This window comes from Rutidosis leptorrhynchoides, chromosome 3, assembly GCF_046630445.1.
Source record: "Rutidosis leptorrhynchoides isolate AG116_Rl617_1_P2 chromosome 3, CSIRO_AGI_Rlap_v1, whole genome shotgun sequence".
NCBI classification, from domain to species: Eukaryota; Viridiplantae; Streptophyta; class Magnoliopsida; order Asterales; family Asteraceae; genus Rutidosis; species Rutidosis leptorrhynchoides.
Window position 1 is genome coordinate 73,247,393 of NC_092335.1, and position 19,454 is coordinate 73,266,846.

A 19,454-nucleotide genomic window follows, 5' to 3' on the forward strand; every position below is an offset into this window, starting at 1 on the left:
CCGAAATGAAATGAAAAATCTTGATGAGATATTTTCATATAATGTTGCATATGACATCATGAATGATGATGATGATCCAGAACCAAAATCTGTCATGGAATGTCAAAATAGACATGATTGGGATCATTGGAAAGGAGCAATACGAGCTGAATTTGAATCACTCAATAAAAGAAAAGTTTTCGGATCTATCATTCTCACACCTAAAGATGTAAAACCTGTGGGATATAGATGGGTTTTTGTGCGAAAAAGAAATGAGAAAAATGAAGTTACAAGGTATAAAGCTAGACTTGTAGCTCAAGGTTTTTCTCAAAGACCGGGAATTGATTATGAGGAAACTTATTCTCCTGTTATGGATGCAATTACTTTTAGATACTTAATCAGCCTGGCAGTTTCTGAAAATTTAGAAATGCATCTCATGGATGTTGTGACTGCTTATCTTTATGGATCACTTGATAGTGATATATATATGAAGATACCTGAAGGATTTAAGGTATCAGAAGCAACCAATGCAAAACCCAAAGAAATGTACTCAATCAAGTTACAAAGGTCTTTATATGGGTTGAAACAATCGAGTCGCATGTGGTATAAACGATTAAGTGATTACTTGATAAGCAAAGGGTATACCAATAATCTTATTTGCCCATGTGTTTTCATTAAGAAAACAACATCCGGATATGTGATCATAGCTGTTTATGTTGATGATCTTAATATCATAGGTACAAATAAAGAGATCCATGAAGCCATTCAACTTCTAAAGAAAGAATTTGAAATGAAAGATCTCGGAAAAACCAAGTATTGCCTTGGTTTACAAATTGAACATATGCCTAATGGTTTACTTGTACATCAAACAACATATACTGAAAAGATTTTAAAACGTTTTAATATGAACAAGGCAAAACCATTAAGTACTCCTATGGTTGTTAGATCACTTAATGTTGACACTGATCCATTTCGTCCCTGTGAAGATCATGAAGATATCCTGGGACCAGAAGTACCATATCTTAGTGCAATTGGAGCTCTTATGTATCTTACAAATTGTACAAGACCTGACATTTCTTTTGCAGTTAATTTGTTGGCAAGGTTTAGCTCAGCTCCTACCAAAAGACACTGGAATGGGATCAAACACATATTTCGATACCTTCGAGGAACTACTGATTTAGGATTATTTTATTCTAACGAATCAAAACAAGATTTGGTTGGTTATGCAGATGCAGGTTATTTATCTGATCCACATAAAGCTAAATCTCAAAATGGATATGTATTCCTAAATGGAGGTACCGCAATATCATGGCGTTCTCAAAAACAAACACTTGTTGCAACATCATCAAATCATGCCGAAGTAATTGCATTACATGAAGCCAGTCGGGAATGTTTTTGGTTGAGATCAATGACACAACTCATTACTGATTCTTGTGGACTAGAACGCAATAAAAGTTCAACAACTATCTATGAAGATAATGTAGCTTGCATAACACAGATGAAAGAAGGGTATATCAAAAGTGACCGAACAAAACACATACCCCCTAGATTCTTCTCATACACTCAAAATCTCATTAAGGACAACCAGATTGAAATGAGATATGTTCAGTCCAGCAAAAACTCTGCTGACCTTTTCACCAAAGCACTTCCAACTGCTATTTTCAGAACACACGTTCATAATATTGGCATGAGGCATGTTCAGAAGATGTAACAACTCAAGCGTTGCCTACTTGAGGGGGAGTCAACTCTATGATGCACTCTTTTTCCCTTAGCTAAAGTTGTATCCCAAAGGGTTTTCTTTAGCAAGGTTTTTAACGAGGCAGTACTAGTTATTCACTAATAAAATTATCATCCAAGGGGGAGTGTTATAAAAGTAATAATTGGATGATAATTTTATTATTATTATAGATATTGCATAGTATATTTTTTTGAGTATAAATAGGTGTGTTGAGTTAGAGTTTATGGGATGTATTTTTTGGTTAACAAAAACACACTCTCTCTCTCTAGATTCCAAATGACACCAAACTCTCATTGTACATTTTTCTATAAATAAAAAACCAATTACTCATACCTTTTGTTCAACCTTTGTTTTCTCCGTTTTACAGTATCTCTATCTCTATATACCTTCTACAGTCAAGAACCACTAAAGGTAGTTATAAGCCTACTGAATTATAACAGTGTTCTTTTAAAACCGTATACTTAATTCAAATGGATACGTTGACATTGACTTCCAATTGATAGCGGAAATGTGTGATAATCTGGCGAAAATACGTGTCAACAGAATATTTGTGTGTATATGCATATTGAAATTTTAGTGTTCTTTTAAAACTGTATACTTACCTCTTCTTCTATCTTCTATCTTCTTCTATCTATCTATCTATCTATCTATCTACATTTTACAAAGCATAAAAATTATATCCGACGTGTCAACCGTACAAACAATCCATAACATTTTGTCCACGTGGAGGTTTTTCTATCACAATCTTCCATCTTACTTTCAAATTAAAACTGTCACCTGGACAAATAAAAACTAATATCGCAGAAGCTATTGTTGAAAATAGCTTCACAATCTTCCATCTTCCATCTACAACCGTTCTATCTCTCTTTCTTTAATCTTCTTCCACCAACATCCTTTCAATAGCCGATTATGGCCGACGGCTGCCTGAAAATTGTTAGCCGCCACAACAGATTTAATCGCTACACTTTTACGCACATGATGGTATAAATTTTGTATACTATATCCGATTTAGGGAGTTCTCCATCGATGGTTCGCTACAGTTTCGGATTAGGGTTCGCTACCTTTGAGATTGAAACCCCTTTCAGATTGATTTTACGATCGCCATCAGTGAGGAATTAGAAAATGGTAATTAACTCCGCATCGATGTTTTAGGGATGATTCAGATTTTTTTATCGAATTGATTTCGGTTTCTACAAACGACAACAGGTACGTTTAATCAATTTGATTTCTCCATATACACAAATGTACGAGTGATGTTTTTTGACTTCTAAGTTTAAGAACCGTTTTTAATATTTGTTTCTTATTGTCATTCTTGATTGACATCAAGTTTTAAGATTTTGTTATTGGGTCCGTTTGATGTAAATATACCTGCTTGGAATCATTTATATCAACAATTATTTTTGTTTGAATAATTGCAGTTAAATTATGCAACTTTGTAATCTTTTGTTACAACCATGATAATATTGTTACAGACCTCTTTAACCACATAATGTTGTTGCACACCTCAGTATGGAACCAGATCTCATTATTCTATTGATATATGGTACGTTAAAACTTGGTATAGGTTGAATTTGTTTATTATTATGTTATAGGTCCGTTGAACTTATGTTAAAACTTTAAGGAAAAAATCCTACGTATGATCTGCTTCGAACCAACATAAACATGGTGCTACTCTCATGTACTCACAGTATCCTTTGCATGTACTTCTTTAACTCTAAAATTTAATAGTTTTACTATGTTATAAGTTGATTTAATTGTTAAATGCAGTAAACTAATGGACAAATTAACGTTTTTGTACATCACTATGCTCATGTTGGACCCATAAGATAGCTTCCAATGGTGCAAACAAACTCCTACTTTATTATTCTTAATAATTGAATTTCTTATAAAACAATTGATCGTTAGGGTTATAATGATATGAACTTTGCTGTAAAAATCACTCAGAAGAATAGGTAATAATATGTTTCCTTCTCCTCTTAAAACAGGGCTCTTTGATGCTAATATGGGAGGAGTTCATGTGGCTAAATCAATTTTACTACTTTGTATTGTTTAATCCATAACAATTATACAAAGTACTTAAAACTATATTCCAGCTGTGTTCACTTCAGTGATGTTATCAACTATACTGAAGAACCAGACATTCCAGATGGTAAGTATTACTGTATATTTTTGTAATTCATTATCTTATTATTAGCTTTAGCTATATTTTTCTAATATAGTTCAAAGTTCAGTATTTAATCGTCTTTCCGCGGTATTGTAGATATCATTGGATGAGTTGTTGAAACTCGAAAAATAGTGGCGTATGAAAAAGATTATTAGAAGGAAGGAAAACGTCTAACAATGGATCTAGAGGATCTAAAGTACGATTTTCAATAATTTTAATTTGGTACACAACCTTTCAGTATTTGTAAGATACTTATTTTCTTTCCAATGTGTAGTGGTTTGAAGATGAAGTGTACTTTGTGGGATCATTATGCTGAGCACTATCGTAACTTTGTTGTGAAAGTCTCTCTTTAAATGCTTTTTTGACTCTTCAAAATGCTATTGTGAAATTTTTATGGATATAGATGCTATTGTTGATATTCGGCAAATAATTTAGCTTAGGCATGTTGTTGTTTTTGGTGTTGTTGTAAGTTACAAAATGAGAACGAGAAGGGCTACGAGACTAAATAAGCATAGTCAGTTCTTTCGATCTTCTTCGCGTATTATGATATATGTTAGAGATAGAGATGGGAAATTTGACCCATTAATGTTTATCAGTCTATTTGGGTTAAAAAAGTTTTAAAGGTCCAAATTCTTTGAGCTAAAAACTTTAACTAATAAATGAATTTGATGCTTCTTACGTTATTGTTGTATAGATGTAGCAATTTCGACCCATTATTAATAAATGGGTCTTTTGTTTCTATTGCAGATCGGTTCGGAGCGAAGATAGTCGAGTGTTCCCGTGTCATTGAATTACCCGAACAAAGGTACAACCTCTTTAATATTGTGTTACTATTTAAATTTAGTTAAATTAGATAAAGCTTCAAATATCGTTAATAATTCATGGGTAGATAACCAAGCCCTTAAATTCCAGTCTTTTTAATATGAAGTATATGTGGCAATTACAACCCGTCTACTCTTGATGTGTAGAAATTGGGTTATGTTGTATCTTAGAAAGGATCATTCGAAATATTTGAAAGTTAGAGCAAAACTTCATGTTGATCTGAAAAACATAAACGCGGGTATGTATTGTTTATAAAATCGTCAAATTTTTAATTTTTGATAAAAAAAAATTCAGTATTATATTATATTTTTCAGCAATAATATGCCTTATTGTTGCTGAAATTTTGATATTTCAAGATCAGTGCAGAGCATTTATAGTTTTATGCTTGCTCTCATATGTTTTGGGTTGAGGATATGGAAAGAATCATGGATGGTGTGAGGTACATTATCATGCTAACTTGCTTCATTAATTGTATTTCAAAATGGGAAAGTAATAATGAGAGGCCTGGGCGGGTTGGATAACGGGTCAAATAAATAATGTGATGGGTTTTTTGTACTGTTCAGGTTGCATTTGTAATGGGCCAAAAGAGTCCGAGTCACGTATTATCAAGAATTGTGTCTCAAATATGATCACAGGTATATTATGTCAATAATAATAATTTAGTTTCGGCCATGGATATTATGTCGAATAAATCTTTTCGTGTAGGCTGCCTTGGAAAAACTCACAAGGCACATCGAGTATAATGAAATTGGAAGAATTTAGTTAAACCATAGTGAACCAACCATGAACCTCAACCACTAATTTTTCATCTTATATGCTACATTTCAGAATGACACAAGTACTTGGTGGGGCAAGTTAGAACCTTTTAAACTTTCAAATTGGGTCTAACTTGACTACATTATTATTATCGTAAGATAGTTGAATATGTATAGTAAAGTTTAATTTAACGAGTTTACAATTACATAATATAATATTAACAACACTATTTTAGTACAGGAAACTATAGGTTAGACAAAATGTGGGTGGATGAACCTGTTGACAACATTATTTAGTACAAGAAACTATAAGTTTATTTGTATTTAATTCAATTTACAAGTGTGGCGATTGATTGACTTTTATGAGTCAAAAGGATAACATAATGCATGTTGACTGTGATAAAATAAAAAGTGATATGGGAAGGCGTATAATATTATTAGTTTGTATTTATCAATATGTAGTAGTAAGCTTTTATGAGGCGCAAATGCTTTAAACATGCTATGGTATTATTAAAGTTTTATTAGTCAATGAAACATCACTTACACTTCCATTTTCTTTTTAGGTAAAAACACTTTTAGCGAAGATGGATGCTCAAGTTATGGTGTAGCTATAATAACTTTGGAGAAATGAACATTAAAATATGCAGCTTAGCTTTTCAAATACATTAAAACGATTCCAAACCTTTTTTTAGCAGCGTGATGTACTTGCCCATTAAGACACTTTGACCCATTACATATTTTTTCGGTGAACTTAAACTTGTTGTAGTAAAATTACTATATCTATTTCTATGTTCATTTATACACTTTGACCCATTTAGACCACAAATATCGGGTCTTTACTTTAATTCATCATTGGACTGGTTTTCAGTTCAAGAGTCCCCTATTGTGTATTTTGATGCACTTTGAGCTGTATCATTTTCCTTTATTCATTTTATATATGAAACTCATGTTTTTAAGTTTATATTACCATGCTTGATGCAATTGTAATCATTGCTATATTTTTGTAGATGTACAGTCAATTCAAGAGATCGGTTTTGAATGAGTTTGTTACGGGTGATTAAGAGACTGACTCAGAAAATTTTCAAATCTTCATCAGGTACATATCCTTCAATCACAACTAAATTATAATGTTGTATTTAATATTGGTGTAACGCACGGGCTTTAGAACCTACAGGTAATAACACGATTATATAGTCATGTGATGCATTGTTGAGCGGGGCTATAAAACCTACAGGCCATTATTTCACTGTCTTTAAAAGTTATCAAGTTTCTCTAATCGAAATGAGTTTGTATTGTTTTACTGGTATGAAATCAAATATGCATATATAGATATCCATAACAGGTGTCAATATGGGTATTGTATCAAAACATATGCAAGAATAAAAAAACAATCACAACTGACATGCATCTAAAATAACAAATCCTTCAAACTTTTGAAGTTATGTTGAGCCTTACAAACTCCAAAACACTTGAAATTTGTTGTTTACCGGATCAACCTAGCCGTTGCTTAATAGGTGATTTGATATGAACTATATATATTTTGCAATCAAGGCTTTATTCGTTTTGCTTTTGATCAAGCATACTTTATGAATTTGCTTATAATTCACAAATCATTATGTATGTAATTAACTTTAATATTGATGTATATAAAAATTGATTTATAAACTTCCGTGCAACCCACGGGCCCATAATAATTGTGAATCGATGATTCAAGATGATGAGATGACGCGTTTTCCATCGATATTTTGAACGAAAATCTTAAATTGTTTGGGTGTGTTGTACTGTTTGATACTCTAACAAATGAGACTGAATCGTTCTGTATTTTTAAGTGTTCAGGGATTGTGGGAAACAAGTCTTTAGGTAAGTAATCTGCTTCATATGGATAGGGAAACAAGTCTATTTAGGTAAGTAATCTGCTTCATATGGATATATCAATTATATTTTTTTATTTAAGTTGTAGTTACATGTACTAACTACTGAATTTGATTACGGGTGGGTTTGACACAGCTCTTGCTGCAGCAAGGTTCGACCTTTCTTGGTGAACAAATTATTTAATGCTATAAAATTTGTTTGTTAATATGGTTTTGACTCGATATATTGATTATAATATACAGCGTATGATCGGGCTCCTATCAAGTTTCGGAGAATTGATGCTGATATAAACTTTCATATATATGAATATGAGGAAGATATTCTTATTTTTTATTTTTGTCACAGGTAAATTTTATATTTTTCAGGTGAAAATCATTTTTTATTTGTCACAGGCTATGGTAAACTTTCATATAATGTTATTTTGAATGTACCTACTTTTTTCATTTGCAAACATTTACATGAAATATGAAATAAGTTGTTATTTTTTATTTTTATCATTAAGAAAATAGATGCTATATGCATTAGTAAACATAATGTTGTTTCGTGCTACAGAACGTATATTGATCCTATATACGTTCGTTAACAATTTACATGTTCTGTAATTAAGGCGACAAATTAAGGGTCGCGGTGCAACGCACGGACTCTTAAATTCTAGTATACTTATATACTTATTGATATGTGTTATGTTGTTACATACATAAACAAGCACTGTACATGGTAAACAATAGTTATATTTTGAACAGTTTATATGCATTGCAGATGGATTCAATCAAACTTAAGTAAGCTTTATGGATCTAATAAGAAGATTAATTATCTGTAACATCCATCATCATAATCTCTTGAGCTGAAAACTGATAGAGTGACAAAAGAACATATCATTTGAGTAAAAGTATTCATTTTTCTGAGACCAAATCAAACGAAATTCCATTCTCCTGTAGTCGATCTTGAAGATCAGTTGGGCCAAAAACTATCCCAGGAGTCAAGACGCCACCTTTAGGAAGATCTTGGCGTTGTTTCAATAACATCAAAGCACACTGAATCAAAATGATGGGGGTTGTCAAATACCCAATCTCGGGTCCCATTACTCTCGTAATGATCTCTGTATCAGGTTTTGCGTCTCGCTCAGAAGCCAGTTTAACGTCACTAAATCCAGTTCCAACAAACCACATCTTAAAAGTGGCACTAGCCACTTCCTCTTCGGTTGGACCCTCTTTCCTAAACCCTCCGAAACTGAAAAAGGAAGGAAATTTCAACAAAAGCCACCTCCCTAACCTAAAACTGCCCAGCAGCCCGATCGATAACCCAATTGCTATGAACCCAATGACACCCAAAAGACTCTTAGTGGCAATCTTTACTCCAAAATGAGCCGGTTTAATCGTCGACCAAAAGGCAGCTCGTTTCTCTGCCTGTTTGGGATCCTCATTGACTCCTTGGAGACCACTTGGGTTCTCTGTAAGTGCTGCAAGTGTTCTTCGGACTACAATGGCATCTGCAGATGGAAGCTTCACTGCCCAAACCCCGAGATCTTGCTGGTGCTCGATAGTCGATCCTTTTTCAGGAGGGGGCCCGGGAATCTAATTAACACAAATAAAGCCACATTAGATGACCTGCAAGAATCTAATATATCGGTCACTTGCACCCGGTTTTTATAACGTGCAACTTATATAGGCTACTACTGTTGCTAGATGAAAGATAACCAGATTCATACAATAGCAATAAGATAAATAAATTACTATACACCATCGAAATTCTAAAGTTAGACACACATATTAGCATATTTGGTACAATTTAAGTGGTTTACAAACACTAAATCCTGTCTACAAGACTACAATTCAATAGGGGTGTATAACCGACCCGAGTTGAGTTCAAAGAGCTTGAGCAAGGATCGTTTAAAATTATACTAATAGTTGTTGTATTACATAACTACATATAAAATATTATATTTTCGTAAAAGAATAATAATAATTTCAAGTTTATTAAAAAAAAAATTCACTGGTAGAGCGTGCTACCAGTCAACTTGTATATCTCAATTTTTCTATTTGATCATTGACTAATGACTAAGATAATGATTATAATTCTCAGTCTTTGTATATAAATCAAACACTTTCACACACATGATCCTTCATTTAGATGACATGTTCTCTTCCATTATGTATACTTAATCTTAAAATTTATTGATTTTTAATACTAACAACTTTTAATACCTAACTTTAACAATAAAAAATTTTGATTCTTATCTTGCTAGTGTTATGCACGAGTGAGTTCTGAATTATTTACAACGAAAGAACGTAATCGAATGCAACTCGAAGTTTTAGGTTTGTACCGAATCATAACTTGTTACTTAAAGTTTGTGAGTATATATTTTTAAATTATTTTGTGCCACCTGTGATTCAAATTTCTGGCTTTGCCCCTCCCGTGAGCTAGTTGAGTTCAATGTAACCAACTCGATTTCGTTTACTAAACTAGTTCCAAAATATGTTCTAGCTCTAAAAGCTCGAATCGAGCTTTTAACGCTTTTAACAGTCAGCAAATTTACACCATGCAATTCAGATAATCAATCAGCATACTATTAACAAAAAATTAATATAAAATCCTAAACTACCTGAGGTCGAGCTCTTCGAGGTCTAGACCGCCTTAACGCAGCCAACTTATCGGCATTAGCCACACCCAAAACCGCAGACTCAAACGTCCCAAAATTTCCGACAATCCTTTTATCCGATTCGAGACTCAAATAAGCCTCAACCCGATTAGGAACCGCCGGATCAACCCACTGTTTACAATTAAACATAAACCCAAATTCAGCAGGAACCGAATCAAACCCGCAAGCTGAAATTACCAAACTACCCTTCTCAACTGCTTTCTCATGATACGCCGCTTCCATTCTCTCCATAAACTCCGGTTCACCACAAATATCCAAATAATCGCAACCCGATTCAACACAGGCTGCAACAACCGGATCACCGTAAAGTCGAAACGGGCCAACGCAATTGAGAACGAGTTTAGCTTGAGACGCCATGTGACGGAGTGAATTAGGGTCTGACGTGTCGGCGGTGATGAGAGGAATGGAAGGGTGAGATGTTGAAGAAGATGCCCATTTTAGGGTTTGGGTTAATTTGGTTGAATTACGGCCAGCTAAAGCTAGGGTTTTGAGAGGAGAATTTGGAGTGTTGAGGAATTTGAGGGCTTCTCTTACTACGTATTTGCCGGTGAAACCTGATGCACCGAAGATGATTATGTCGTACGCCGGTTGTTGAAGTTCTGCCATGTTTATGTTTTTCTGTGGGGGTTTGTGATTTACTCCGTGGTTTTAGTTCTAGAACTAGATCTCAAAATGGATAAAAGAAAAGGGTAGTGATTTGTTGAATCTGATGACGTCAGTGGAGAAAATATGGGTGTACTCGTCCAACGTTATAAGTTTATACTCCGTATCATACTTGGACCTGGTGGACTTGTGAAAAATTTTTTAGATGATAATAATATTATATAATAATAAATAATATAATATAATAATAATAACTAGTTTTCGAACCCTCGCTTCGCGTCGGGAATTCGGTTTTCAATGTATTTTATTGCGTTTAGTTTGTAAAATTATTTCGTGGCTAACGATGATGTTGACGCGCAACTCGAGTCGAACTAAAATGTATAACCCGTGAAAGATTTAAACGTTATTTTAAATTAACATTATATGTGCATCTCCGCGTTTCTCTATGAAAATGTAAACTTTTAAAAATTTAACGCAAAATCAACGTGTATGAAAATTGAAAAGTAACCCAAATATTTAGCGTTTTTTAAAAAGCGTCCGTTTTGCGTATAGTTAGTGACATTGTGTTTCAAAAATTATTTCGAGTTTAACGATGGTGTCAGAAAAATTTAACTCGTTGCGAGCGAGAAGATATAACCCGTTGAATATTTGGGTAGAGTTTATTTAAGATTTTTTTTTATGAAAATGGTTATTTGACACTTTACCACCTATTTGAGGGGTCGATCTGAATTTTTGAAAAAAAGAGTGGGGGGCTTTGTTGGTGAAATGATACCCCTAGTTACTATTCATAACTTTTGTCTATTATATATATGTATAATAACTTAAAAAGATATGATATTTTTTTTCCGACGAAAAAACAGAAAACTTTTATAAATCAATAGAAGGTTCATCAAAAAAATGAAACCTCCTAGAAAGATACAACCGATAACGCAGAGCAAAATTAAACTAGACCAAAAGAAAGCTCACAAAAATAACTAAAATACATAAGGACTTCGAAACTCAAAAGATATAATCTATCTAACCGGCCATCGGAAAATAAAAAATCATCTAAAGACCAAAAACGACGGCCTTCTCACAAACATAGAGACTCAAACGTCTTTGACAAAATCACCAAACACTTCCATCTCCTCTTCATGAGACTTCTTTTTCCTTTCTTTCTCGGCCTTTTAACAATCGTAGATACAGAAGACGGATCACTAGAATTATTAACGACCCCCTTTTGTACCCCTTCCATGTTATCCATTACATTGTAGAAAGCCGCGTAAGGATCCCGACCAAAAGATTTGTTACCAATAGATTTGATGGAATGAAAAACACTTGCAACCTTAACCAAACCTTCTATCGGGTTTTCTATGCAATGGCTCGGCCCAGCAATAGATGAGCCCAAATGCTCAGGCCCACTACCCTTAGACCCATTATTAACACCTAGTTCATCAACATCACCTGGATTGCATACGGCTGCATCACCATCAGCCTTCATCCCCAACCCAGGATCCAAATCAACCACAGCATCATCAAGCGCATCCACAAAATCGAAAGCCGGAATCATACACTCGACAGAAGAAACCTTATCCCGATTAACTATCGTCGAATGCGATTTCTACAACATCGGAAGTGGTAATACGAACACTACCAAACAAGTCATTAGACTCCGGTTGAATCGACTCTGGAACAAAAATATTCCCCTCGTCAACAGTAGCAACAGAGTTGCTAGCCAAACAACTAAACGAAGCGTTAATATTACGGTAAAATTTGCTTCCGTAAGTCCGTATATTTATTATACGGAGTGTATTATTGTATAAAATATGACCTCGTGGTTTTCGAATTAACTTCCGTCAACTAGTGTTCCACTTTTGACTTAAAAGTTGAACACTTCACCCTTTGAAATCGATTACTTCATTAGACTAACACTCTATTCTCGAGTTTTATTTAGGAAAGAAAAAAAAATGATTGAGAAACTAAAACATTGATGTATTTTTTATTTTTATTTAAAAGAGAAAAGAAAATTAGTTGATGAATTATTTATGAAAAATAAGAAGTGAAATAAAGAAGAATGAAAGGGAAGAATGTGCTTTCAATTTGAAAAAATAAGGATTGAAAGAAAAATTAGACTAAAATCATTAGTCTACTTCATTTTCTACTAAAATTCGGGAACACTAAATCTTTTTAATTTCTTTCAGCTTTCTTTTTTTTCTCTCTCCAAAACAAAACTATAGAACAAAGCCTAATCTTTCTTCTTTCATTTCCTTTCAAATTAAAAAGATATCATTTATTTTTCTTTTTTTTTTTTGCTTCATAAAACTGAGGAACAAAGGGTAAAGATTACGGAGCGTAAAATGTTCAGTCATATCTACGATGGCAGTTGACGCCAATTTTATTGTGTTATGGAGCTTCAAATACTCACGCTTTCAAGGTGTCCATTACAAACTAAACGCAAAAAAAACTAGGCGTTAAAATCGAACATACTCAATTAGAATTTTATGAGACACATATATATATATATATATATATATATATATATATATATATATATATATATATTATTAATTTATTTATTTTACACTCAATTTTCTATCTTGACAACATCACCTAACAAAAAATTGACACTCAAATTTGAAATGGCCACATCATAAATACCTGAGAGACAATCGCCACTCACAAGTTAAAATAGTTGACTAACCGTTTATCAATATATTTATCACCGGAGATGGGACCGGAAGTGGTTCGATTTTTTCGTTCAAAGCTTGTGTGGGTGGTGGAATAGATGATAATAACGACGGATAGGAGGGAGAAGGTGTCGGTTAATGGGGTTTAGTTTTTGTTTGTTAGTTGGTAGTTTTTAATCTTTTATTTTATGGCTTGTAGTTTTTTGCTGGTTCTCGGTGAAGCTCGAGTTTAGTTAGCTTTTGCTCGATTTATATCGTTATCTTCGAGTCTTGCCCGTGTTTTCTCTTGTATTTGGTTTTTCTTTACGAGAAAAAATTTGTTATATAGTGTTCACTTTTCGAATAAAAAGAAAAGAAATCCATATCTTTTGCAGTAGTGTATGAATTAAAATAGTAGTTTATGCAGATACCTTAACTCACGTATTTTAAATAACTTTAACTCAGAAAATGATCATAGTCCTGGTTCTATGGTGTAGTGGTTAGCACTCTGGACTTTGAATCCAGCGACCTGGGTTCGACTCCCGGTAGGACCTTTTTTGTTCAAAATGAACATACTTTAATTTTGGTTCTATTTGTTCAAGTTTAATTCCTTTTGTACTGTAGATACTTTACAAAATAACCTTTAGCACTTTAATGATTTAAGATCTATTTAACTTTACATTAAACATATTTTCATGGTCCGGGTACTTTTTATTCTAAAGTGAACCTACATGAAAAATATGATATATGAAAATTAGGAGTTAAAAATTTGAGAAAATTAAACTTTGTGACCAACCTCATATTCAAAGACAAATCACATAAAGTCTTAGTTAAAGATAGTGAAGTAAGTGAGCAAACACTCGATAAGAGACTGTTTTTCCTCTGTTTATATCAAATCAAACTCATAAAACAACATGTTTGTTACCAAACAACCCAACTTTGTTGATGGCAAATTTCATCACTTTTACAGAAGACACACTTTAACAAGTCTACTGCATAATAAACTTATGTACAACAACAATGAGTCTATGACCCACGGTCATAGTATTTGCGCTAGCGGCAATCAAGGTGGGTAGCTTTCGACTCAACACTTTAAAGCAAGCGAATGATGATTTCCGCCATTTTGGCATCTTTGTCTCGGCAAACGTCTCGTCCTTTTCCCCCACCCGCTAAGACTTTTCTCATCTAACGCCACCTGTCTACAAACAGTCTGTTCAGCAGCCACCGCGGGTGGCTGCATTGGCGGCGCCTGGGGGCTGGTAGCCGCCAACCGCCGCCTGCCCCTACCATTCTTACCACCAGCTTTCCTTTTCGACTGCCATGAAACACCAATACCACTAAACGCCTCTTCAAATATCTGAATATCTTCACTCACTTCTCGCCTCGATAAAGAAACAATTCCCGGTAATACGTCCCGTTGAAAGTCTCTTCGTTGCCTACCCCTTTTTCCTTGCCCCTTTCTCGTTGCACGCTTTCTTAACAAACTTTCATCTTCTTCATTTTCCTCCATAACCACCTGCACTGCTGCTTTATACTCAAAGTATTCTTCTCTACTCTCTTTCAAGTTTAACGTCATGAACTCGAAGTAATCCATACCTTCAGGAATACACTCCTCATTATTCACATTCACCGACTCTTTCTCAACAATTTCACCTGATGCGATTGCATCAGCAAACCACACCAGCAACGTGTCAGCTGGCTGTGCTTCATGGACTGAAATGGACATAATAGCCTCAGCTGCAGCTTGAACAAGTTCGTCATTGGCATCAATAAAGTTATCATCTTTTTCGATTTCAGGGGCTGCAGGAGCTTCTAAGTCGATCTGCATCGAAGCAATTTTGACAACTGCTTCTGGTATGCATTTTATTGAATGTGGAGCTTCTTCTTCCTCATCAAAAGATATATTTAAATCAATTTGCTGCGAAACGCTTTTATTTTTATTATTTACGGAAACGTCCTGGTTGTCAGGCCCGCTAATAATGGGGACCCCAAGAATTTTCGTAATTCCACGAGAATTATCGGTTTGAACCTTTTCAGATTTACTGAAAAACTGCTGAGAATTCTGCTGCAGTGAATCCATATTCATCTGATAAAGTGTCGTTTCTTTCCCTTTCGTTTTCATCAGCCAAGGAGGCAGCCCGTTTTCAAGATTCTTCTTCTTGTCGTTTTCACGAGGTTCTTGAAGAGAATCGGACACTGGAACGTTCGAGTTGATACCACTTGTCAAAAATCTTGAATTATTCACATTAGCACGTTTAGTCCCTGCAAAATCTTCTGGAATTTGCCTTGATCCATTAGAGGACCCAATCCAACGGTTATGGTTAAAGTTAACCATTGAAGTGTTCTGATCCCGTGCAGAATCAAAAGACGGTGTATGATTACTTTCGAAGAGTTCAACACCGAATAAAGTTCGTTTTCTTGGTAAATGCTCAAATGATTTCTTTGACTCAGATTGTACGTACCAAAGCCCCGAGTTTGACTTTTGATCACTTTTATTGTTAATAATAGATTCTGCAAAAGACGTTTCTTCCAACTGTACTGGTTCATTAAGATCCGTCAAATTAAAGGATCTCGACGTGTTCAAGTTATGAACCGTTTCGACTGGTTGCTTCCCTTTATTATTCTCGTCCACGTCAGCAGGAAGCTCTAAATCAATCACTCGTCTCTGACTATGCATTTCTTTAGCTATCCATGAAGAAACTTGATTTAAATTCGGTTGATTTGTTGGCATTGTAGAGTTACAATGCTTTTTCATTGTGAATTCATTCATTAAATCGCTCTGTCTTTTATGCAGACGATGAAGCTCTTGAAGCTGAAACACATAGTTAAAAAATACATCATTAATACGAAAAAGTACAACAAAGTATATACAAGAAAAAAGATGCACAAATACGAGTTAAAACAGACCTGATGCCTAAAGATGGATTCTTGCTTTAAAATGGTTTGTCTCATTTGTTCTTTCGGATAGTTGTTGTATCCATTCATAGTTTGCCTCATAAAGTACGGGTCATATATTGTGGTCCTTTCGGTTCTTTCACCGTGATACGGGTCCCACATACCGTTGTATAAACCGTTGTTTAGATCGATCATGGAACCTGGAAAATGTGTCTTTGATTGTACTTTAGTCGCCATTTCTGCACTAAAATCATGTAACAGAAGATCAATATTCAAAGTAATATAAGTAAAAATTATTAACATCATAGATAGATTATGTCAGCATATCAGGTACAAATTCTTCAAAACTATAGTCAACAGAACAAACAATCAAGAGTCAAGGCTTACAAGATTGTATACAAAAGTCAACCAAAGTCAACTCAAGTGAATTTGCAGATACAGAGACATAGAATTAGAATCAGCCATGAATTTGAAAGATTAACACAGAAAAATCTCACCTAGCAATCATGTCTATTTAGATTTAGATACAATCTTCAAATTGTAATCTATCTATAAGCACTGATAATAAAAATAAAAAAGATATAGCAATAATAATAATAATTACAAATAAATACAATAATAAAGTAGCTTTGAGGTTTCAAGTTTCAACTACCAAACAAATTCCCCAAAAAGGGAATTGGAAACATACATATACATATTTAATTAATTAAATACCTATAATCTCAACAGTAAACAGATTTAATCAAAATCCAACACAGAATGTTTTTGCACAGTAATAGTAATAATTCAAATATATGACAAAATTTAGAGGTAATTAAACTAAAATACAGGTAATTGGAAACAAATTATGATACCTCATAGCCTTGATTGAGCTCCACCAAGTATAATTTTTATAAAACAGAGCCGATAATATAGGTATAAAAATAGAAAAAATAAAAATAAAAATAAAAAGAGAGAGAGAAAATCTGGGATCTGCTGGGCCACTTTTTTTCTGATCAAAGAGATACGAGAAAGAGAGTGATTTTGAGATAAGAATTAAGATAGATTTATTATTATATTTATAAAAAATATAAATAAATATACTAGATCCATTTCTCTCTCTACAAATAGAAATTGGAAATAAGAACACAAATGTATAAAGTTTGTCAACATGTGGTCTTCAAACACATATATTGATTCCATCATTAATGTCTTTGCCCATTTGGCCAGCAAATCTTTCTTTTTTAAATATCAAATTATTTTTATTTATAAATTGTTTTTAGTAATATTATATATTATTATATAATATAATATATAGAGAGAGAAACTTACACAGACTCACATATGTATCACCTATCAAATTTCTAGATTCTTTCCACCTTCTGTCACTTTTAGCCTTTTGGCTTCACATAAATTATTATTTATTATTCCGTATTATCGTTACCTTAACTTTGTGATTAAAATTAATTAATATTATTAATAAGGACATTATAATAAACAATTAGTAACAAATTGTATTGGATTGCATTATAATATAACATAATCCAATTATGTATGTTTATGCAATGTTGATTAACTAGTAAAATGGGCCCGCGCGATGCCGCGGGACCTTTCGGGTTGTATATTCATAGTTAATGGAGCGTTATGTATTTACAGAAGTAAAAACGTTTTACTACGGGTGTTTTTAAATACATGTAGTTAGTATCTAATGTACCTAATGGCCTTTTTAACGGCATGAAGATCGTGTAAAAAAAAAAGGGAAACAGAATTATCGATATGATGTAGTTAGTTTGGGGAGTTTATTATAGGTTATGGAACACTGATCTAAATACAAGTAATTAGCGTTTTTTTTTTTTTGGAAGTGTCCGTGTCGCGTATAGTTAGTCTCGTTGTGTTCGTTAGATTTTTTTGAGTTGAACGGTGGGTTCGAAAAAAATTAACGCGAGCCGAGCGGGAAGATATGTCCCGTTGAGTATTGAATAGAATCCGAGGTATTTAGCGTTTTTTTAGAAGTGTCCGTTTCGCGTATAGTTAGTCCCGTTGTGTTCGTTAGATTTTTTTGAGTTGAACGGTTGGTTCGAAAAATTTTAACGCGAGTCGAGCGGAAAGGTATGTCCCGTTGAAAATATGGGTGAAGTTTAATTAAGTTTTTTTATTAAAATATTGATTTTACACTTGATACCCCTGGTTTGACGGCATGAAGATCGTGTAAAAAAAAAAGGGAAACAGAATTATCGATATGATGTAGTTAGTTTGGGGAGTTTATTATAGGTTATGGAACACTGATCTAAATACAAGTAATTAGCGTTTTTTTTTTTTGGAAGTGTCCGTGTCGCGTATAGTTAGTCTCGTTGTGTTCGTTAGATTTTTTTGAGTTGAACGGTGGGTTCGAAAAAAATTAACGCGAGCCGAGCGGGAAGATATGTCCCGTTGAGTATTGAATAGAATCCGAGGTATTTAGCGTTTTTTTAGAAGTGTCCGTTTCGCGTATAGTTAGTCCCGTTGTGTTCGTTAGATTTTTTTGAGTTGAACGGTTGGTTCGAAAAATTTTAACGCGAGTCGAGCGGAAAGGTATGTCCCGTTGAAAATATGGGTGAAGTTTAATTAAGTTTTTTTATTAAAATATTGATTTTACACTTGATACCCCTGGTTTGAGGGTTGGGATGTAACTTTTTACATTTTTTAGGGGGGTGTTTTGTATTTTTTTTCCCCTTTTTTCCTTGTTGTCGTTTTTGGGGGAAATTGGGTGGGGGTTGGGGTAAAACGACCAAAATTTGGGTGTTGGTTAGTATATATGTTAATAATAATTAATGTCTAACAAAACGGTTTATATAATTAATGATGGAATTTAATATAGTAGCTAGGCGTTGATTATTTCTTACCTTAATTATTAAAGTTTAAATTTATTAGTAGGTGTGTCATGTATATATTTTAAATATTGGCCTGTAGGTTATGCCGGATATTATACAAATACAAGTGGCTTTTTATGGCTAAGAAATACATCATCCTCAGTTTTGGCTAGAGATAGGATTATGGGCTACACTTATTCTATGTTTATATTCAAGGAAAAAATGACATAATATACAGATATATTTGCCTAATATATAGGGATTGTTAGATAATACTATTTTCAAGATAATTAGATTTAAAGTTGAAAGAGGTTTTTCACTATAAATTATTAAATTATTGATTAATGATGGTAAGTGTACCGAATTATGATAAAATGTGTGATAGCTTGGACATTGTCATTTTATTAGTAAATATATAGTTGTTATATTAATTGTTCTTTTTGGTCGTCTATGATATTTTTTTTTTTTTTTCCTCAAAAGGCAAGAATATATTA

General features: G+C 33.6%; 2 protein-coding genes, 1 long non-coding RNA gene and 1 other non-coding gene across 7 annotated transcripts; 2 read left to right on the plus strand and 2 right to left on the minus strand.

Annotated features, from left to right (window-relative positions):
* The first annotated feature begins 2,566 nt into the window (after positions 1-2,566).
* On the plus strand, positions 2,567-7,308 carry LOC139896338 (uncharacterized). Of its 4 annotated transcripts, XR_011776214.1 has the most exons (7): positions 2,567-2,923; positions 3,190-3,260; positions 3,703-3,866; positions 3,978-4,686; positions 5,065-5,142; positions 5,267-5,338; positions 6,466-7,308. It is a non-coding gene; the product is annotated as an uncharacterized lncRNA (long non-coding RNA). The 4 variants fall into 4 exon arrangements; XR_011776213.1 differs by having other exon boundaries at positions 3,978-5,142; XR_011776215.1 differs by having other exon boundaries at positions 3,978-4,077; positions 4,156-7,308.
* Positions 7,309-8,222: 914 nt separating this feature from the next.
* Positions 8,223-10,694, minus strand: LOC139896339 (probable mitochondrial saccharopine dehydrogenase-like oxidoreductase At5g39410). Its single transcript, XM_071878967.1, has 2 exons — positions 9,933-10,694; positions 8,223-8,904 (listed from the first exon to the last, which is right to left on the minus strand). Exons 1-2 carry the CDS (start codon positions 10,593-10,595, stop codon positions 8,224-8,226), a joined length of 1,344 nt encoding a protein of 447 aa, XP_071735068.1. The 5' UTR covers positions 10,596-10,694; the 3' UTR covers position 8,223.
* Positions 10,695-13,719: 3,025 nt separating this feature from the next.
* Positions 13,720-13,791, plus strand: TRNAQ-UUG (transfer RNA glutamine (anticodon UUG)). Its single transcript has one exon. It is a non-coding gene; the product is annotated as a tRNA-Gln (tRNA).
* A 309-nt stretch (positions 13,792-14,100) lies between these two features.
* On the minus strand, positions 14,101-17,230 carry LOC139896340 (uncharacterized). The gene is made up of 3 exons (XM_071878968.1): positions 16,987-17,230; positions 16,145-16,376; positions 14,101-16,049 (listed from the first exon to the last, which is right to left on the minus strand). The coding sequence occupies exons 1-3, from the start codon at positions 16,989-16,991 to the stop codon at positions 14,322-14,324; spliced, it is 1,965 nt and encodes a 654-aa protein (XP_071735069.1). The 5' UTR covers positions 16,992-17,230; the 3' UTR covers positions 14,101-14,321.
* Between the last annotated feature and the right edge of the window lie 2,224 nt (positions 17,231-19,454).